General features: G+C 40.8%; 1 protein-coding gene across 9 annotated transcripts in view; it reads right to left on the reverse strand.

Moving 5' to 3' along the window:
• RBM26 (RNA binding motif protein 26) overlaps positions 1-19,239 on the reverse strand; it is an 83,937-nt gene extending 64,698 nt beyond the window's left edge. For all 9 annotated transcript variants that reach the window (XR_008556752.1, XR_008556757.1, XR_008556758.1 and 6 more), the window contains exon 1: positions 18,714-19,239. Coding sequence is in view for 1 of the 9 variants with exons in the window: in XM_028148976.2 (XP_028004777.1) it covers positions 18,714-18,784 (71 nt within the window). In the remaining 8 variants the exon portion in view is untranslated. The remainder of the gene's footprint in view (positions 1-18,713) is intronic.
• Positions 19,240-23,138: the final 3,899 nt, after the last annotated feature.

Consider the following 23,138-nt stretch of genomic DNA (forward strand, 5'->3'; position numbering starts at 1 on the left):
AAAATAATAACAATAATAGCATCAGGCCCCTCTTCTTTGCATTCTGCTTTCCCTTGATTCATTTTCAGACAGGTCCTCACAGTGTGGCAATAAAGTTGACCCAGAGCAGTTCCAGGCTTATACTATTCTGACAGATAGTGAAGCCCAAGAAAAGGGCCTGTTCTCCCTCCTCAACCCCCACCCTCACCCCATATTGGTCTTGAAAATGATTCACTTTCCACAGTACCAGCCATATGCCCATTGCAGGGCAAGGATGGGCAGAGCTCCATGACTAATAACCTTACCTGAAACTAAATACCCTATTTTTTAACTTTAAAAAATTACATTTTTACAACAACAAAAAATTTTAGTGACAAGACCACAAATTTTTCACATGTTTTGCTAATACCATTAATATCTGGCTTAGAAGAAGAAAGATTGATTCTAATATCAGCTTTTACATTCAAATGTTGTAAAATGCTGTTTTGGTTGACATATATGAAGAAATCTGGTCTCACACAGATAAACAAAAGTGGGGAATTCACACACTTTACAAATTATGACAGGGTCTCAGGAAAGCCCAGGAGACCTTACACCATATCTAAGAACCACCGTTTTAAAAATTATTTAGAAGATATTTATTAGGTGTCTAATTCAAAATCAATCTTCATCTTCTCAAAGACCAAATAATCCTATATAATAAAAAGCTAATATGCTAATTAGACCGAACAGCAGAATGACCGTCCGGACAACCTTCTGGACGAAGCTGGGGCTACAAGGGCTGAGACAGCCAGGGCTGCGAGGGCCGAGCCCCTTGCACAATTTTCATGCATCGGGCCTCTAGTTAGATCATAAAACTGTTATTCAGTGCTAAGAGTGTAGCCAAAATGACAAACTGAGCAGGTAGGTGTGATTATAGCATCATGCCACAGAACTCTTAAAAGAAAAGTGAGACTGCAAGTGAAATGCTGATATAGCAAGTCACAACAAAACCCCATATTTAGTGTATGTTTTACATTCCAATTCATATTATGGGAAGAGTTGAGTTCTGGCAAAGGGCTCTGCCTTCCAAAGGCCACCCCTTTAGTTACTCATGTGATTCACATTCTACTTAGTTACAAAACAGATAACTAAAGAATGAAATACAATAAAATTTTAAATTTATAAGATACCTAAACCTTACTCCCCCTTTACAATAGGTGTTAAAATCTGGTTACTATATTTTAAGTACTATTCCCTTTCAAATCTGTTGTGTCCTCTAAAGCAAACTGTCAGCCTTTCCTTGAAGAAGTCTGGTAGTGTAAAAAAAAAATATATCACAGGACTGAACTCCAAAAACCCAGGGGTTTTCAGAGTTCTAGTCTGATATTATCTTACTTCATTAATTAGTTATGTAATCCTAGATTAGCATTTTATTTCTCTAAGCTTCAGCTTTCTCATTTTTAAAACAAAGGCACTGAACCATATGATCTAAAAAAGTGGGTCATTTTTAAGAATAAAATGGTAAGCTTTCACCATCATTGCACTCCCTCCCCTCATCTCATTTCCAGGAACTTTTAGTTAACTAAACTTTAAAATAATTAAGTATATAATAAAAATCATTTTTCCTCTAGGTCTTTTCCAAGAGCCATAGAATCCCCTTTTCTGAACACTCATGAGCAAATCTTAAACCTTTGGGAAAATTAAATAACAACTAAATTCTGCAAAGAAGAAACATTTTATATACTTTTCCTAAATTGCCAGACCTTAAGATCTGCACCTTATTTCTATCACTGTTAAATGATTACTATTGGTGCATGTCTGTCTACATAACTATGTCTACCCTTTCCCCAGACCCAACCGCAAGGTGTTACAAAGTACCTACTAATTATCACACTATACTGTATAAGGGCATGCTAAATCATAGGGCATATCAACCAAAACTTACAAAAAATAGCTCTCAGTTTATGTCTAACCCAATTATGACAAAAATAAGAGTTCAAGTTCAAAAATCTAAGATATAAACACAAGTCAATAAAAATGTGTCCAGCATTTTGACAAGTTCTTCTTAGTTGTTCTTTCCTCCTATATCCTGACTGAGAGATGGCCCTCAAGTATATTTGGTACATATGTCCCAAGAATATTGCCTTCCTAACAATGTCCAAATTCAGGCATTACACAACTCATTCTTAAAACTAGGATTAAGCCCTAGCCAGTTTTGCTCAGTGGATAGAGCATCGGCCAGCAGACTGAAGGGTCTCAGGTTTAATTTCAGTCAACGGCACATACCTCGGTTGCAGGCTTGATCCCCGGCCCTGGTCAGGACGCATGTTGGAGGCAACCAATCAATGTGTCTTTCTCACATTGATGTTTCTCTTTCTCCCCCCACTCATTCTCCCTCACCCTCTCCCTTCCACTCTCTCTGAAAATACATGGAAAAATATCCATTATGATTAACAAAAATTAAAAACAAAAGCATCCTTTAAAAAAAAACAAAAAACCTAGGGTTAAAATAAACAAAAACCACTAATCTTCCTTGTCTCCAAAATGCTATCTAATCAAACCTCTGCATACCATAGTATCATCTTTAGAAATCTGATCAAGTTGCTGCCTTGCTTTAATAATCTTCCCCACTGTCCATAACTTATTCCACAAAATGTCCAAATACTTCGGCATGACAATAAAACCTCTTTTTAACATCGTAATACCAACAAAAGCTAGCTGGATTCAAAAACCTCTTCCTAACCATAATCCTATCCTATATAATAAAACCCTGATATGCAAATCGACCAAACGGTGGAATGACCGGTCGCTATGATGCGCGCTGACCACCAGGGGGCAGATGCTAAATGCAGAAGCTGCCCCCTGTGGTCAGTGTGCTCCCACAGGAGAAGCACCACTCAGCCAGAAGCCGGGCTCACGGCTGGCAAGCACAATGGCAGTGGCGTGAGCCTCTCCCTCCTCCACTGCAGGCGGGAAATAAGGAGCAAATGGTCCCTGACTGCGAGAGCGATGTCTGACTGCCAGCTTAGGAGGACATCCCCCAAGCGGTCCCGGACTGCGAAAGGGTGCAGGCCGGGCTGAGGGAACACCCCCCCAACCAAGTGCACAAATTTCATGCACCAGGCCTCTAGTGAAGTCATAATTTCTCAGAGAACTTAGCTATTCTTCCAATGTTGGCTATTTAATGTCATCAGAAGCTTCAAAACGTGTAACACATTTGACAGAGTGCAGGAAAAACTTCAGAGACTGGTCACTGAAAGTTTATTAACCTTTTGCACTCAGATGTCGAGTGTGACTCGACACGGTTAGCATTAAAATAAAGGAATCGAGAAAAAAGCAAGCGAGTGCAAAGGGTTAAATAGTCTTCAAAACTGAATCTATCTTTTTCACAGTCTGCCTGTTATAAACAATTAAACTTTTTAAAAAGGTAAATAAATACTCAAGATACCATTAAGGAAAATAATATAAACATATAACAACAGTCACATTGACAATTCCTTATAAAATGCCCCCAAAAGGTCCTAAGTTATTGGGCTAGAAGTACTTGTTGCATTTAAAGCTATATTACAAACATCAGCACCAAAGCAGGATGAGTTATTCCCTTTTACTCTCCCTTTGATTTACAACTAGTAAGACATCGATAACTGAAAAAGAACAGTAAAAAAACCTCTGCACAACATATCAGGATATCCGAAAATCCAATCATCTGTGCACCTGGAAGTGGGGTGGACTGGTCTGCAAACAAGCAGGAAGCCTGTAACTGACGGCAGGGAAGGTGTTGGCCAGTACAGCTGTGAGCCACAATAACCTTTCTGGCAGAGAAGTGGAGGGTAAAGGCTGTGAGTGGGGGTCTGCATGGCCATGAGAACTACAGCTGGTCTCCCTGAAGGAAGACTGCAGTGACAGGGGAAGGGAAAGGGAAGTAGGCAGACAAAGAGAACTGAAGGAAACTGTCTCCCCATTATCTGCCCCAAAAAGCAAGAGGAATGGGACCCCTCCACCTGATCCCCCTACTGAGTTGTGGGCACATTAGAAGCCCCAAGTGCTAAGTACACTCCTTCCCTGGGGTTTGCCATCCCCCCTTTACCTTTTTTTTTTTTTTAATGTACCCACTCCCAAACTTAGAAGCAAGTCAGCTCCAGTGAGAAAAGAACATGAACTTCTTAAAGCGCCACTCTCTAGAAAACAAAAAGAAGGCTCCTAAGCACCAACTTGTTGAACTGTTAGAATCAAACTACACAGGTCTTGCCTAAACAAGAAAAGTGTTCACTAGTTCAAATGCAGCAACAAAGGTGCTTCTCATCAAACACCATAAATCACGGTAATACAATATTCACATAAAGAAAATATTTTTCCAGCAAGCAAACCCAGAGACATGAAATACTGCAATCTAACTAATTAAAAAAAGCTGTTACAAAAAAATAAAAAGAAAGAAATTAGCTGTTTGAAGAAATTCAACTAGCTAAAAGAAAACTCTAAAAGGCAATACAATGATCTCAGAAATAAAAGTAATGCACAGAAGAAGTACTTTAACAAAGAGATTGAAATTCTGAGAAACAGAAATTCTGGAGCTGAAGAACTCAGTAAATGAATGAGATTTAAAAATACATTATAATGCATTGGAAATAGGACATATATGGAAAAGAGAATCAGTAAGCTGCAGGATAGAAATATAGAAAGGATTCAGGTGAAAGAGGAGAGAGAACTAACATTTTTTTTTTAAGCGAAGAAACCCTATGAGAAATATCACTCCATTAGAAAAGCCAACATAAGACTAATAGGTATCCCAAAAGGAGAAGGGAGCAGAGTATACTTAAAAAAATAATAATGAAGAGGAAAAAAAAAAAGAAATAAAGAAAGAATAACTGAGAACTTCCAAACCTGAGGGAAAAAATTGGATATACAAGTCCACGAAGGTAAAACAACACCTTATTATCTCAACACAAAAAGAACTTCTGCAAGGCACATCATATTAAAACTGTCAAAAGCCAATGATACAAATGAATTTTAAAGGCGGTCAGGGGAAAAAAGATAATAAACAAAGGCATTGCAACTAGGCTATTAGCAGATTTCTCAGCAGAAACTCTACAGGCCAGGAGAGGGTAGAAAAACACACAGTCAGCCACCATAATAATGTTTGGTCAGTGATGGACTACATATACAATGGTGGTCCCATAAGATTGTAACAGAGCTGAAAAATGTCTATTGCCTAGTGACATTGTAGCTATAACATCAAAAGACAAAGGTTGCAAAATTCAGCTCTCCCTCTTGGAAGCATGCCAGCTCCTTTCCCCATCCCTCTCTTCTTTCTGTTAAATTCCAAGGGCTCCTTATTTTGTCTCTGTCACTTGTTTCTTGAGCCCATTTCTTCAACAGCTCACTTCTACTTCTGTAACTTTCTAAATAAGCTTTCTATTATCCTATATAATAAAGAGCTAATATGCTAATTAGACCAAACAGCCAGACGACTGTCTGGACAAAGCCAGGGCTGCGAGGGGCTGCAAGGGCCAGCCGGGGCTGCGAGGGGCTGCGAGGGCCAAGCCCCTTGCATGAATTTCGTGCATCGGGCCTCTAGTTAAAAAAGAAAAAGTTTGCAAAATTCAACAAGGCTGTTGTTGAGATGGCAAACAACTTTAACTTGGATGTGAATGAGGATGGCATTAAGGAGCTCCTAGAAGTGGTTCCTGAGGAACTAATGAGGAATTACTGGAAATTGAACAGGAATGCATCAAGAAGAGGCAAGAGAATAGAAAAACATCAGAAAAACAAAAAGATGAACCCTCAAGAAAATTCAGTGAAGGGTTTAGCATAAGTTTTCCAGACCTCTACAAGCTCCTTATGGAGCCCCAACAGTGAAAGGTTATCATTAATAGAGAGGAATGTTCATGGCACATTATTTGCTTACAAGCAAATCTATGATAGAAAATAACAACAAAAGGCAAGCAAACCATCACAAACATTTCTGAAAACAGTAACACCTCCTCAACAAGATTCAGGCAAGTCCTTCAGGAGGTATTCCAGAATAAGGCATGCTATCATAGAGATGACAGCTCCATGATTATTTCCCCTGAAGACCTTTTAGTGGGATAATAAGTAGAGGTGAAAGACAGTGGTACTGATGATCTTAACCCTGTGTAGGCCTAGGCTAATGTATGTATCTGTGTCTTAGTTTTTTTTTGTTTTTTTTAAAATATATTTTATTGATTTTTTACAGAGAGGAAGAAAGAGGGATAGAGAGTTAGAAACATCGATGATAGAGAAACATCGATCAGCTGCCTCTTGCACACCCCCTACTGGGGATGTGCCCGCAACCAAGGTACATGCCCTTGACCGGAATCGAACCTGGGACCTTTTAGTCCGCAGGCCGACGCTCTATCCACTGAGCCAAACCGGTTTCGGCTGTGTCTTAGTTTTTAACAAAAAAGCTTAAAATGTAAAAAAAAAAAAAAGCTTAAAATGTAATAATAATAATAATAATAATAATAATATAGATATAAAGAGTTCTATACAATGTATTTGTGTTTTATGCTAAGTATTATTAGATAGAAGCCAAAAAATAATTGAAGTTTATATAGTGAAAAAGATACAGTAAGGTAAGATATATCATAGAAAAAAATGTTTTTATAAATTTAATGTAGCTTAAGTGTACAATGTTTGTAAAGTCTACAGTAATGTATAGTATTATCCTAGGCCTTCACATTCACTTCACCACTCACTCACTGACTCACGCATGGCAACTTCCAGTCCTGCTAGCTCTATTCATGATAAGGGCCCTATAAAGTTTACCGTTTTTTACCTTTTATAGTGTATTTTTATTGTACCTTTTTTATATTTATTTAGATACTAGAGGACCGGTGCACGAAATTCATGCATGGGGGCGAGGGGGTGTCCCTCAGCCCAGTTTGCACCCTCTCCAATCGGGGACCCCTCAAGGGATGTCCAACTGCCTGTTTAGGCCCGATCCCACCGGACATCCCTCTGGCAATCCAGGACTGCTGGCTCCCAACTGCTCGCCTGCCTGCCTTCCTGATTTCCCCTAACCACTTCTGCCTGCCAGCCTGATCACCCCCTAACCACTCCCATGCCAGCCTGATTGATGTCTAACTGCTCCCCTGCCAGCCTGTTTGCCCCCAACTTCCCTCCTCTGCCGGCCTGGTCACCCCTAACTGCCCTCCTCTGCAGGGTTGATCGCCTCCAACTGCCCTCCCTTGCAGGCCTGGTCCCTCTCAACTTCCTTCCCTTGCAGGCCTGGTCCCTCCCAACTGCCCTCCCCTGCTGGCCATCTTGTGCAGGCCATCTTATGTCCACATGGGGGCAGGATCTTTGACCACATAGGGGCAGCTATCTTGATCTTGTGTGTTGGAGTGATGGTCAATCTGCATATTACTCTTTTATTAGATAGGATAGAGGCCTGATGCATGGGTGGGGACCAGCTGGTTTGCCATGAAGGGTGTCCTGGATCAGGGTGGGGTTCCCTTGGGGCGTGGAGAGGCCTGGGCAAGGGGCCTGTGGCGATTGCAGGCCAGCCACTCCCCTGGCGACCCAAGCAGAGGCCCTGGTATCTGGAATTTATTTACCTTCTACAATTGAAACTTTGTAGCCTGGAGCGGAGCCACGCCTCCTGCTCAATCCGTGGCTGCCGCCATTTCTGTTTGGATTTGTTTACCTTCTATAATTGAAACTTTGTATCCTTGAGTGGCGGCCTGGGCTCACCAGAGTGTGTGGAAAGCTTGGCTTCCTCTATTGTCGGGGAAACCCAAGCCTCCCTCTGGTAGCCATCTTGGTTGGGATTAATTTGCATACTCGCCCTGATTGGCTGGTGGGTGTGGTTTGGCTGGTGGGCATGGCTTATGTAGCGGAGTGATGGTTAATTTGCATATTACTCTTTTATTAGAGAGGCTGTTTAGATACACAAATATCATTGTTATAATTGCCTACAGTATTCAGTACAGTAACAAGCTGTAGCCAAAGACTGATAGGCTATACCATGAGTCAAGTTGTATAGAAGGCTATACCATCTAGGTTTGTATAAGTGTACTCTTATGATGTTCACATGATGACAAAATCTTAGTGATGCATTTCTAGAACATATCTCCATCATTAAGCAACACATGACTGTAATGAAATTATTAAAAGATAAAACTTCCAGCCTCCAATATGCTATCTCACAAAGTTATCCTTTAGAGTTGAAGGAGAAATAAAGGCTTTTGTAGACAAACAAGAGCTGAGGGAGTTCACCACCACTAGAACTGTCTTACAAAAAAATGATAAAAGGAGATCTTCAAGCTGAAATAAAAAGACAACAGTACACATAACTCTGATTAACAGAATAAGAATATGGTCATTGTTTAAAATAGCATGTTAATCTATTAACTATAGCATAAAGGTTAAAGAGTAGTAAAAACAGTTACAGCTGCCCTAGCCAGTTTGGCTCAGTGGATAAAAAACATTGGCCTGTGGACTGAAGGGTCCCAGGTTTGACTTCAGGCAAGGGCACATACCTCGGTACAGGCTCTATCCCTGGCCCTGGTTGGGGCTGCATGTGGAAGACAACCAATCCGTGTCTCTCTCACATAGAAGTTTCTGTCTCTCCCTCTCCCACTCTCTAAAAATAAATGGAAAGATATCCTCAGGTGAGGATTAAAAAAAAAAACAGCTACAGCTACTACAACAAAATCACAGTATTTTGTGACATCAAAAGTATGAAAGGGGGAGAGCACCTAATTCAGGTAATCAAAGAGACTGTGCCACTGCATCCTGCAGGACACCTACTACATAAGGACACCCTACCAAAACTGGGAGTCACAGCAGATCCATCTAATACCTATCACTATAATAGAGGAATATGCAAATTAGCCGGGACACCATAACATCACAACAGAACAGCAGGGACCTGAGGCTGCATGGCGCCTGGCTGGGGCGAGGGACCGCAGGCCGCACCCCGCGTGCCCCGCCCCACGGGGCTTGACGGGGGACCTCAGGCCATGGCCCCCACCAACGGGGCTTGACGGGGGACCTCAGGCTGCACCTACCGCCCCAGCACCAGGCCAGGGGACCTGAGGCTGCACCCCCCACCCGGCAGGGCTTAATGGGGAACCTGAGACTGCGCCCCCCACACAGCACCAGGCCGGGGGACCTGAGGCTGCACCCCCCACCCAGCGCCGGGCTGTGGGACCTAAGGCTGCGCCCCCCCCCTCCCCACCTGGAGGGGCTTGACAGGGGTGGGGCTGTCGGGTGAGGGTCTCCTGCGTTTTCGAAGCGTGTGCGGGTGGTGGGCGGGGACTTGACTCTAGGTCCCGTGGCGCGCCCCAGACTCTGACAGGAGGGAGATTTTCATATACATTTTACTAATTTTCTTTTTTATTTTTTTATATATATATTATTGATTTTTTTTACAGAGAGGAAGGGAGAGGGACAGAGAGTTAGAAACATCCATGAGAGAGAAACACTGATCAGCTGCCTCCTGCACACCCCCACCAGGGATGTGCCTGCAACCAAGGTACATGCCCTTGAATGGAATCGAACCTGGGACCCTTCAGTCCGCAGGCCAACGCTCTATCCACTGAACCGAACCAGTTAGGGCCATTTTACTAATTTTTTTTCATCTCTGACACTTCTATTATAGAGAAAGGGCAAATAACAATATTAAAATATTTCCTCTAATTAATTCCCTTTTAATGTCGGGCCACTAGTATAGAATAAAACACTAAGAGGCAGCCAAAATGGGAAGACAAAGAAACATGCCTAATGAAAAAAGAGGAGAAATCTCTAGAAAAAGAAATGAAATGAAAGCAAGCAATTTATGAGATATAGAATTCAAAAATATGGTTATAAGGATGCTCAAGGAACTTAGTGAGAACAACAGAATGGAAAAAAAAAAAAAAACCTACACATGGAAACAATAAAAAAGAACCAGTCAGAAATCAAGAATACAATATCTGAAATGAAGAATAGACTAGAAGGAATAAACAGTAGGTTGGATGAAGAAGAAAATCATATCAGCAATTTAGAAGAAATGGTAGCAGAAAACACCTAATCAGAGCAACAAAAATTAAAAAGTATTTAAATAAATGAGGATAGTTTAAGGGACCTTTGGGACAACATAAAGCGTAACAACATCCTCAACATAGGGGAAGAGCAAGAACAAGGGATCAACCACCCTTTTGAAGAAATAATGACTGAAAACTCTCCTAACATAGTGAAGGAAAAAGCCACACAAGTGCAGAAATCATAGAAAGCCCCAAAGAAGAACTCAAAGAGGCCAACACCATAATTAAAATGGCACAAGTTAAAGATAGAGAATCATAAAAGCAGCAAGAGAGAGACAGTTACCTACAAGGGAACTACCATAAGACCAATAGCTGATTTCTCAACAGAAACAAGAATGAAATCATATCAAGTATACATCTTCTCTGACTATAATGGTATGAAACTAAAAATCAATCACGAGAAAAAAAACTGAAAAACATACAAGACATGGAAGTAAATAAAAGTAAACACTGAAAGAGTTAACAATGAGATCAAGGAAGAAAGAAAAGATACCCTGAAACTAATAGAAATGAGAATACAACAACCCAAAATCTATGGGACATAGCAAAAGCAGTCCTAAGAGGGAAATTCATAGCATTATAGGCCTATCTCCAAAAAAAACTAGAAAAAAAAAAAACAATCTAACTATACTTAAAACAAAAAAAAGAACTAAAAACCAATATTAAAATATTTCCAAGTGAATAGAAGAAAGGAAATAATAAAGATCAGAGCAGAAATAATTGAAATAGAGTATAAGCCCTACTTGGTTTTGCTCAGTGGATAGAGCATTGGCCTGCAGACCAAAGGGTTTTGGGTTCGATTCTGGTTAAAGGCACGTACCTGGTTGCAGGCTCCTCCCGGCCTAGGCCCTGGTCAGGGCACATGCAGGAGGCAACCAATCTATGTGTTTCTCTCACATCAATGTTTCTTGCTGTCTTTCCCTCTCTCTTCCACTCTCTCTAAAAGAAAAATCAATGGAAAAATATCCTCAGGTGAGGATTAAAAATATTACAAACAACTAATGCCAACAAATTAGACAATCTGGATTAAATAAATTCCTAGAAACCATACAATCTTCCAGAATTGAATCAGGGAGAATCAGAAAACCTGAAGAGACAGATTACAACTAATATATATAAAGCAGTATTTAAAAAAACTACCCAAAAAACAGAAGTCCTGACCTGGATGGCTTCAGAGGTGAATTTTACCAAACATTCAAAGAACACCTATTCTAAACTACTCCAAAAAACCCCAAGAGCAGAGAACACTCCCAAGCTTATTTTATGAAGCCAGCATTATCCTGATTCCAATAGCAGATAAAAACACTACAATCTCTCAAACAAGCAACAGCTAGTAACTGCATACCCCATACCTCTCAATAAGTGGCCCCAGGCCCGGCACTAGCAGCAGCCAGCCTTGGTTCACAGGTTGGCCTCTCCTGAGTACCTTCAAGCTCAACACAAGTAGCAGCCATGTGCAGATTGCTTGTAGCTCATGCTGGGTAGTCCCAGGCAGGGCACAGGCAAAGGCTGACTTTGCACCTCCCGGGAGGCCTCAGACCCAGTGTACCAGGTGGTCAACTTCAATCACGTTGGATTACAACACTACCACCTCCATGAGTGACACACTCACAAGGAGGACTCGTTGAGCACCAAAGCCCCAATGAAGCAAGTCATGCTCCACAGCGTGGGCTCCTGCTCTTCAGTTATAGCTGCAGCTGATCCTAGCAACCAACTGACTTGGGGGTTAATCCCTCCCAATGACGCCAACATAAATCAAGGCTCAACTAAAATAGGACAGTGGACACAGCTTATACAGGGGCACACCTGGAATGCCCAGCTCAGGTGACTGGGGAGGCTGAGCCATGGGCCCTACAGGACACCTACTACCAAGTCCAGGAAACATAGCAAATCTACCGAATACATAGAAACAAATACAGGGAAGCAGCTAAAATGCAGAGACAAAGACACATGTCACAGGTGAAAGAACAGGAGAAATCTCTAGAAAAAGAACTAAATGAAAGACGCAAGAAAACTACCAGATACAGAGTTCAAAAGAATGGTTATAAGGATGCTCAAGGAACTTAATGAGAACTTAGTGATAACATCAACATAAAAAAGGACCAGACAGTAATGAAACATATACTAACTGAAATAAATAATAATTTACAGGGGCTTAACATTAGAATAGAGGACGTGGAGAACCAAATCAAGAATTTTGAATATAAGGAAGCAAAAAACATCCAATCAGAACAGCAGCAAGAAAAAAGAATCTAAAAATATGAAGGTAGTGTAAGGAGCCTCTGGGTACCAATTTCAAGGGTACCAACATTTGCATCATGGGAGTGCTGGAAGGAGAAGGGAGGAATGGTGAATCAGGCTCCTTAGGAATGAGCCTTCCTAGTACTGTGAAACTACACAATCTGACCAAAAGGCTGGCCATCAACCCCCTTTGGATTGACTGATAACCAAATGGGGAAACTGTGTACAAAAGGAGGGTTCTAAAATAAAACAGACAAGTTCAGTGATGAAAAGTAAATTCACAGATTTATCTAGTCATAAATTCCTAACTGGGCAGGTCATGGTGGGTACTCACATCTGAACATAGAACTTCATCAGTAAAAGGTTTTTAAGCAAGCCCTGTTCATTATTCTTGTACATCTAGGTTAACACACCTTAATCCACTTTTCCAGGCTCCTGAAAAACCACCCTCAAGGGAACACAGAATCTTTACTACCTCACACCTTGCTTTTGCCCACTTTTATGTTATTTTCCTTCCATTCTCTCTCTAATTCCTAATGTATAAAAGAAACTGCAAAACTGTTATCCTCAGAGCATTTCAGATCTTGCTTCCTGGCACTGTCATTGGCTTGACTCAAACTCTTTTAAAACTAAAAATTATCTAGAGGTTTGGACCTTCCTTATGTCAACACCTGAATAATTTGGAAAAATGAAATGAAAATAATTTAAGTCAGATAACATTTATTTTCAGAAATATAGTGTGAAGTTCAGATAAGAGAACTAGGTAGATAAACAGCTAAAATTGGAAGTAAGAGCTTAAGGCTTTGAAGAGTGGTCAGTGGTTAAGTCAAACATAAATATGAGAAATAATTGCATAAAGTAGAGGCTCTCTTGGAAAAGCTCAGAAGTTCAAGGTAAATGCGTATGAAATATATGCAACATCCTAAGAAGGAACTCTTTAATTAAACTTTCAAAGAATGTACAATACACACAAAAAATTTTAAGAACAACTGCCACAAATTATAGTAGAAACCATTCATGGGAATGAATGTGAATGAGGTTAACAGGAGCAGAAATGGTTGAGAAAAAAAAAGTCATGAAAACAGAACTTGCAAAATACAAATAAAAGGCAAGAAAAGAACTAAAGGGACTAAAACTGATTTGAGAAAAAAGAGAACCAAAGTATTAGGGAATCAATACCTCAAAAGTTAAAAAAAAAAAAAAAAAACACAAAAAACAGGCAGCATCAACATTTTCTAATGTAATAAATACAGGTCAAAGAACAAAGTTTATATAAAATCTTTACATTTAGTCAATATAAACCATTGGTAACACTGAGGTTAGCAATTCTGGTTGAATATAAATAGAAAGAAGCGATATTGAAAGGCATTAAGAAATAAATGGTTGGAGGCAAATGAGTGGAAAATTAAAGACTACTATTTCTCAAGGTTCACCTCTGAAAAGAAAAGAAAGCGAGAATGCAAATGACTAGAGGAAAAGTAGGATTTATATTTTGTTTTGTTTTTGCTGCTATTGTTGCTGAGTTTTTCTTCCTTAAAGAATGAAAGATTGATTTTCTATGCCAAAAAGAGTCTGCAGAAAGGGAAAGATCAAAGGAAGGAAACAGGGTTAAAGTTCAGGAGTAAAATGATCACCTTTCAGTTCTTCCTGTAAAACAGGAACAAAAATATATTTTAATGTGGTTAGAAAGGTACCGTAACAAGTGTGGGTGAAGGGGGAAAGACTACAAAAATTCCTAAAAGTCTTATTTCTTAAAACTGTAAAGCACTGATAACCATGACGCCTCAGAACTTGTTCCCTTACAATAGCAGCTATCACTATGAAAATGTTATAATAAAAAATAGAAAAGTTAATAGGGAAGTACAGTATAGTAGTAAATTAAAAACATGACTCGAGTCTAAAAGCTTTAGTTTAAATCATTGTTTAGTCACATGCTATAGCTAACTCTGTGACTCTAGGCAAGTTATCCTGACTTTGTGCTTCAGAGCCTCAAATGGAGGTAACAATGCTTACCTCATAGAACTCGGTAGTAATAGAAAACTTATCAATGAATACAAATGTTAGGTGGTAGTGGCAGTAGCAATGATAGTGATAATAGTAACAGTAGCAATAGTAATGTAACCTATTTGTGTTTAATCAACCAGTATTTAAGGAAGGAGGAAAGGACCAGACTCTAAAAAAATGTGCCACATTCAATCCTTTCAACTACAGAAAGAAACAAGTATAATTCTCCCTATTATACTAATAAGGAAATCAGTTAGTAAGTGGCAAAACTAAGATTTGAACACTGTTATAAGTGGACTCAAAACTTTCTTTTCACCACACAACACACTATCTTCAGAGGAATACTTAGCATTAGCAGCAGGAGCACAAATTTAGGCATTCTGTTCTTTACTACTAAACTCACAAAATCTGAGTACATAATTAAATGTCTGCCTTTCAATTTTATCTTCTGAAAAATTGAGTTTGATTAGATCTTGAGGTTTCTCTTCAGCAAAAAAGTTCATGATTTTATAAAAGTGCCACATTTAGTGATATGTAAACTCACAAAAGGTTTTAAAACAGCAGAAAACCTTTTCTGTTTAAAAACAAAAACAGAAAACTTGAACATACAAAAACAGATTTTTCTTCACATTATCAAAGGAAAGACTAGTATCTAATTTTATTTTATTATTAGCAAGTATGATTAAGCAAATGTTTGAGAGAACAAAACATCAATCTTAAGTATTTCAAGATGTCAATTTTAACACCTACACTTTCAATAATGAAAAAGAAAACTCAGAATCCTGATACACCTACAGAACTATAATCAAATAAAATACAGATTTACTGAATTTTATTTCATGCTGAAACTGCAACCAGGCTATTTTTGTTTTAAATATCAATATGAATACCTCCTGCCTTAAAACCCGCCACTGGTTTCCTATTATCCTTCAGTGACATCCAAAATCCTTAACATGACTCAACAAAGTCATGTGATTTGGCTCCTCTTTCTGGTGCTATCCAATGCTATTCTTTCCCTGGCTCTTTTTTCAATTTCCTCCAAGACACATTTTCTTTCACTTTAGGGCTTCATCCAAACTGCTCTCTAAAACCTAGAATGCTCTCATAGATCTCCATTCCCATCCTTTTGACCCAAGCAAACTGCCTTTCATTCTTGAAGGCTGAGATCAAATGTTATCATGACAGGAAAGCCTTTCCTGACCTCCCAGACATATATTTTGACAACATTCTGGACTTCACAACACTTGTAATTACTTGTTCAACACTTGTCTTCTCTGCTAACTGGTAAACAATATGAAGATGGTCATTTCACATCTTGTTTCCTACTATTTTCCTAATATCTAACACATTGTTTAGCACAGAGGAGATTAAATAATCAATAAATGTTTCCTGGATGAATACATTCAAAATGGGAGGCAAAGTCCAAAACCATGAGATGCCTTACTAGTACAACTACCTAAAAAGTTCTATACAAATTTGAGTTACATCTTACAATTAGCTCTTCTTCAGATGTTCCTCCCTCAAACAGATGCTATTTAGCAATTATACAACTTAAAAGTAAAGCAAAAAATTCCTCCAGATCATGAACCCATTCTAAAATTTCACAAAACCAAGGTTAGAAACCACAGGTCTTAAATTATTGGAGCTTTAAAGCTCATCATCTAAAAGAATTCACCTGAAATACAATTAAAGGGACAGAAACTTGGATAAGGACTTAATTTTACCACACCAATGTACATTATAGAAGGACCAATCCCAATTCCTACTACTGCAGTGCCTTATTTATTCCAAAAGTAATGACTGCAGTGCTAGTCATCTGAGTAGGCTACATGATACCTGGAATATGCTTTGTTAAAACTAAAGAAAAATTATAGCTTTGGCTGGTTTGGCTCAGTGGACAGAGCGTGGGACTGTGGACTGAAGGGTCCCAGGTTCAATTCCCGTCAAGGGCACATACCCACTAGGAGGCGTGCAGGAGGCAGCCGATCAATTATTCTCTCACATCATTAATGTTTCTATCTCTCCCTCTCCCTTTCTCTCTGAAATCAATAAAAAAATTTTTTTTAAAAAAAGAAAGATTATAAGCATAAACACTAAGTAACTATAACTAATTTTAGCTTAGTGGGGGGAAAAGGGAAATGGCAGTAAAGTGGTTAAGTAATACAAAAACTGAAGGCTTAAAAAGAATACTATTTTGACTAATAACATTTTTTAAAGTTTTTTGTTCACCTAAAACAGTGTTAATTATAAACCAGGCAGCATTCAAAGATTTGCTTAACACATATTCATTATTTTCTCAAATTTAGAGATGAAGAAACAGAGGCACTGAGTTAAGCAACTTACTCAATGTTATACAGCTGGTAAGTGCCAGAGGCAGAACTCAAATCCAGCTATTCTAGCTCCAGAGTTCTCCCTCTCAACCACTACACAACACTGATGCTCTCTCCTTCCAAATCCCTGAAATAGGGCTTCGATCTGTACCACCCCACTCCAGTAAAACTATTTTTGCTAAGGTCACCAATGACGTTTACCTTGCCAAATCAAAGGGTCACATATCTGCTGCCACCTTTTTCACCCATTCTGCAGCATCCCATCAAGTTCACAACTTGCCTCTTGTCATATATTCCTTTAGTGACATATATCCCATTTTCTTCCTACCACAGACCTGGGCTCTCTTCTCTTGCATATCTACCCATTTTTCTAGGAAATCTCCCACAATTCCATGGCTTTAAATATCATCTACATGACTACAAATTTCTCTAGTCCTGGCCTTTGCTCTAGAGTCATATACCCAACTTCCTATTTGACATCTCACTTAGATGAAACCAACCATCTTACCCTCCTTCCCTCAACCTTTTTTCTCCCAGCCTTCTCTACCATCACCCATCCAGTTGCTTAGGCTAACTTCCTAGTCATCATCCTGACTTTCCTTTCCCACATCTCCCACATAAAATCCATCAGCAAGTCCTATCAAATCTACTTATAAAATATATTTAGTTCTGTCTCCATTATCACTCTAATGCAAATTACCTACATCTCTGCCTACAATGCCCTTCACAATGGTCTCCTTGCTTCCATTTTTGCCTCCTTAATCTCTACAAAGCAGCCTAAGTTAAAACAAAATCAAATCAGTCTTTGCTTGCTTTAAATCATCTAACGTATTCCATTATAATTTAAATAAAATCCTAGCTCTTGAACATGTCCTCAAAGATGCTACATGACTTGGCCCCTATTTCTACAACTTCATGTCCTTCCATTCTCTCCCCCACCACAAGGTTCCTTGGAGCCATAACTACCTTCTTTCTCTTCCTAGAACACACCACGATCATTTCTGCTACAGAGCCATTGCACTTGCTGTTCCTTCCACAAGAAACATTCTTTTTCAGACTTTCACACAGATGGTTCCTTCTTCCAAGATGTTGCTCAAATGTCACCTCCCCTGTGAAGCCTGTTAATCAGTCTTTTACATGATCCTCTATTATTACAACCGTCACTATTCTTATTGTTACCTGAAGTTATCTTATTTGCTTACTATGCCTTGTCAACTTTGGAATTTGAAAGCTCCATCTCCAACGCTTCCCAAAGTACCAAGTAGGTGCTTAATAAATTTATTGAATGAGTGAATTTTCCCCAATGCACTTTAAGTTTATTGTAAGTCAACCAATTTTATAAAGCACTTGGCCCGTCATATATGTTTTTTATGTAGTCAAAGATAAATCCTTAAAACACTCCTTAATTTTTCCTATCCAAAGCGTTGCAGCACTCTGAATCCCCTCCCCCAAAAACACATAGTCCATCTACAACACCCCACTTAAAACCGCTAAATATTCCACATGGGTAGACTGCATTTCTTCCTTCTCTCCAAGCGAACGACCGTGTAGGTGGGAAAAGGGAATTTTACTGAGCATCCCACACCTGTTACATCTTCAACCAGCTAAAAGAGGTGCCGATGAGCCAGCCGGCCGGCACATGGGAGACGTGGCTTTTCTTTCAGGGATAGCATTTAGGTAAAACGTAAGTGGCTTAGACTAGAACTATCCGAATCTTTAATAAGGACCATTCCATTCGTTTAAATAAGCATGATAGTCTATAGGCAGGAAATTATGCTCGTATTCACTAAAAAAGAAAAAAAGAAAGAAGCTGATTTGGGGACCTTCAGGAAACACACAGTGTGTGTGTGTGTGTGTGTGTGTGTGTAGGTTGGGGATCGAGCTACCTATAACGTGAAGACAAGAACAGCAGACAGCGGTTCAAGGACCAACTTAGCGATACGATATAGGCTCTCCGGGATATGCAGACCCTGGGAACGAGGGCAGAAGCTGAGGAGAAAACACAGGAGCCCTGAGACCTCCGCTCACCGCTTCGGCCTCCACCGCAAGCATTTGGGGCAACTGCATTGGTCTGTGCCCGCCAATCTCCCACCTCCCTCCCTGCAAGGAGATAGCCCCGGATACTCACATGGGCTCGAGAGTCTTGCTGAGCCAGGACTTCAGTGCCTCGAAGTTTTCAATGATCATTTTAGAAACCATCCACAGCGGCCCCCAGGCCCGTCAGTCTCCTCCGCCCGCCCAGGTCGCGGCCGCTACAGCCGCCGCTGCCCCCGCCCCCTCCTCCGCGCGCCGCCCGCGTGGGCCGCGGTGGGAGGCGCCGGTGGCAGGTTCCCGCGAGCCGGGTCGGTGAACAGCTCCGCGGGGACCGCCGCAGGCCGCGAGTCCACGGGGTGCCAGGAGCTTCCCCCTCCCCGGACCCCGGCCCGGGCTGAGGCAGCAACGGCTTGCCTGAGCCCTCCCCCTTCCCTCCACCCCAGCTAATCTTTCGGAACCGGGAGCGCGACACGCGCCTAGACCCGGGCTTTCTCTCGGCCTCGGGACCAGTTGCTTGTCGGAAACGCAGAAGAGGCAAAATGAAGAAAGCGAAGACGAAGAGCAGCTCAATGGGAACGACTCGGGGGGTCTTCCCGGCTCCCAGCACCCCCAAGAAGATGGCTGCCGGTAACTCTCGCGAGAATCAAGAAAGTCTCGCGATGACCCGGAGCCTGCTGGGAAGACACGTAGGACTCGCGGAGAGCGAGACTGTAGGGAGTGCAGTAGTTCGAGCTTTTGCGTGTTTGCGGCTTTTGCGCCTTTTTACACTTCAGACCTCTTAAGGAATAAAGATTTTGTTTTTTTACTAGGAGGGAAAGATCGATGATTTCAGAAACAGCAGGAGCCCCAGCTCGTCTTCTGCAACGGCCGTGGCGCGTCAGCTGGAACTAACTTGGGGCCTGGAGCGCTCCTTGAGAGCCTCCCCGCCGGTGTGTGCCGGCGGGTTCCCTCCGTGCTGCGCTGTGCGTCTCCTCGGGTTACTTGTGCCCGGCACCAGCACGTTCTCTGTGTGCTGTGCTGTGGTTTGGGAAGCGCAGGCGCGTCTAATTAGCCCCCTGAGACTTCCAGAGGATTAGTGTCTTGTCCAAAATTACTCGACTTGTTGGCAGAGCACTAATAACCTAGGGATGCTTCAAATGAAAGGTGAGAAAACCTTGACAGTTCTCCATTAGTTTCCAACCATCTGAAACTTTAGGGCTTATCCCTAGCTGACGATAAGAAAAGTGTTTTGTGTTTTTTAATTCTTTTCATTTAGAGCGATTCAGTCCCAATTACGTAGCTTCAAAAGAGAGAGCCTTCATATCAGCATCCCGAATAAACGTCCCTTCTCTCCTGAGGGGTCAAATGAGTTTGATTTCTGCCCGAGTTGTTCTACGGCTATTGCATACTACCGTTAAGGAGCTAGGTGGAGTTTTACAAAGGGTCAAGTGCCCATAAACAAAACAATTCACAATAGAGACACTTAGAGTAAGTAGACCAATAAAAAGTTATTTATGACAGACCCTAAATTGTCGTTAAGAATGCTAAGTGTAATTTCCTGGAGTGACGTGTCCTAAAGCAGTAAGTGGAAAAAAATTATCAAGTAAGGAAAGCTAGATATTTGTTTTCAAATACAGCATATAGTATAGGATACAAATTAAAATCCAGCTACGGAATAACTAGGGTGTTGAGTAAAGCAATTTAGCTAAGTGAAGTAAGCCAAACACAAAAGAACAAATATTGTACGACTCCTCTTAATGTGAGATACCACCTAGAGTAGCCAAACTCCTAGAGACAAGAAGAATAGTAGTTGCTAGGGGTGGGAGGTGTGGGGAAGGATTGGGGAGTTATTTTTTAATTGGTAAAAAGTTTAATTTGGGTTAATGAAAAAGATCTGGAGATAGGCTATGTTGATGGTTCACAACAATATGAATGTACTTAATGTCGTTGAACTGCACACTCAAAAATAGTTAAAATGATGCATTTTATATGTATATTTTACTGCAATAAAAAATAATTTATAAATTTAATGTTACTAGGGAAAAGGTAATATCCTATTTGTTTATTAGCATTGTCATTGGCTGAGTCCACCAAAGTTTTCAACCTCATCACTGTTCCGTAACTCTGGCCATTCATTCCAGACGGCCAAAGCTAATCATTCCACTGTCAAATACTGTATACTCCAGGTAAACAGATATGCTTATCCTCCACTTCTCCAAATATTTATTCACATCATTTCCACAGGGAATGTTTTTACTTACTTCTTTCTCTGGTAGCTCAAACCTTACACATACTTCTCTCTTAATACCACTACTAGTGTTTGTTTGAAATCTCTTATTTTCTCTAGACAATAGCAACAGCCTTTTAATCTCTCTGCCTCTTAGGTTGCACCCATATAAGTTCATATTCAATTACCTTCATCATCATTGCCTTTTTAAAAATATATGTTTTTATTTATTTTAGAGAGAGATAAAGGGAGAGAGAGAGAGAGAAAACATCGTTCATTTGCCTCCTGTATGCATCCTGACCAGGGACCCGAACCAACCCCAGGACGTGTCCTGACTGGGAATTGAACCAGTGATCTTTTATTTTATATTTTTACTAGAGGCCCGATGCACCAAATTCGTGCAAGAGTAGGCCTTCCTCCCCACAGCTGCGGGCACTGGCTTCCCTCCAGCACCCGGGACCTGGGCTTCCCTCTTCTGGCTTCCCTCGCAGCCTCAGCTTCGTCCAGAAGGTCATCCGGAAGGACGTCTGGCTAATTAGCATATTACACTTTTGTTATTATAGATTTCATTTTGTTTTGTACCTTCTTAAATATCTTTAACTAGAGGTCCCTCGGCCTGGCCTGCGGGGATCAGGCCAAAACTCATCTCTGGGTCCAGGGTGCAGGTGAAGCAGATTTGGGGCCAACAATGCCCCAGCAGCAACCTAACCTATAGCCAATTCCATGAGGTAATGGGCTCCCTCCTCTACTGGTCGGAGCGTCTGCCCCCTGGTGGTCATTGCACATCATAGCTACCGGTTGGACAGTCGCTTAGGCTTTTATATATATAGATAGTTTACAATTAAAAATTGGGAGTGACCTCATCAGGTGGTTCAGTTGGTTGGAGCGTCATCTTACACTAAAGGGTTTCAGGTTCCATATCTGGTCGGGCTGCATACGGGAGGCTGAACCGGTGACCTTTTAATGCAAGCATGGTATAGCGCTAAACCAACTGAGTCACACCGGCCAGGGCCATCATCATTGCCTTTAACATCTTTGTGAAACTTGAAACTAAATCATGTCACATCCCTGCTTAAAATCTTCATCAACTTCCACATTGTCTTCAGGATAAAAATCCAAATTCTTTAACATCCTGTAAAAGGCTTTTCACAATCAAACCCCTTCCTATTTGCCTTAGAGACTTCTTTCAGTGCCTTCCAGCCTTTGATCCAGCCATCCTGAACTATTTCATGTTCCTTAAAACAGGTGTGTTCTCTTTAAACTGAGGCATTGCAAAATGTGTTTCCCTCCTTTTCACTTGACGGAATCCTACTAATCCATTGAAGTAAGTGCAGTACCTTTGGATGTCCATCCCTGACCTCCCTGCTCTAAAGCAAAAGCCTCTCTGAGGTTTTCTCATATCAGCCTGTGCTAGCTTCTATTATAGCATCCATTACTTTATTTTTGCAAATATCTAATTATCTGTTCCTTAGTAGACAATAGTTTTGAATCTCCTGCTCCAAGCACAGTCAATTCTCTGTTCTCTATTTTTTGAATGATCAAATGAAGCCCTACCACTTCCATGAACTCTTCCCTGACCAATGTAGCTGATTGCAATCTCTTACTCTTAATCCATGATACAGTGTTTGTTATCACTCCAAGGTTAGTCATCAGTGCTGATACTCTGTCCACTGAGCCAAACCTTATGGGTTACTCTCAATGGTGCTTTGGGGGTCTTGTTTAAAAATTCAGTTTGCATTTCAGCATCACAAAGATACTCTATGTTTTCTTCTCTTTGTTTTACAGTTTATTGCTCTCTCCAGAAAATCACATTTAGGTCTTTATTTTCTTTGGAATACATTCATATTTATGGTGTAAGGTGGGAATTTAGCTTACTTTTTCTCCAAGTGACAAACTAATTTTTCTCTATAATTCTACTTCTGTCCCCTATTGATATTTGATGGATGTCACCATTATCATATCTTCATATTTCCATTTATATGTGGCTCTAGTTCTGACCTCTTCAATTGGTCTCTGTCTATGACTACACCAGTGCCATGTTTTTATATACCATCATCTTATAGACTATCTTAATCCTAAATAATAAAAGCGTAATATGCTAAGTATTCAACCGATCAGTTGACCGTTTGACCAGTCACTATGACATGCACTGACCACCAGGGGACAGACTCTCCGACGGGTAGGTTAGCTTGCTGCTGGGGTCCGGCCGATTGGGACTGGGTGAGAGGGCCAGACATGCTCAGGAGCCCTCCCGTGGTCCCTCCTGGGCCAGCAGCCAGTCTCCCCCATGCCCCCATCCCTCCTCTGTCGGCC

The sequence above is a fragment of the Eptesicus fuscus genome, chromosome 8, assembly GCF_027574615.1.
Source record: "Eptesicus fuscus isolate TK198812 chromosome 8, DD_ASM_mEF_20220401, whole genome shotgun sequence".
NCBI classification, from domain to species: domain Eukaryota; kingdom Metazoa; phylum Chordata; class Mammalia; order Chiroptera; family Vespertilionidae; genus Eptesicus; species Eptesicus fuscus.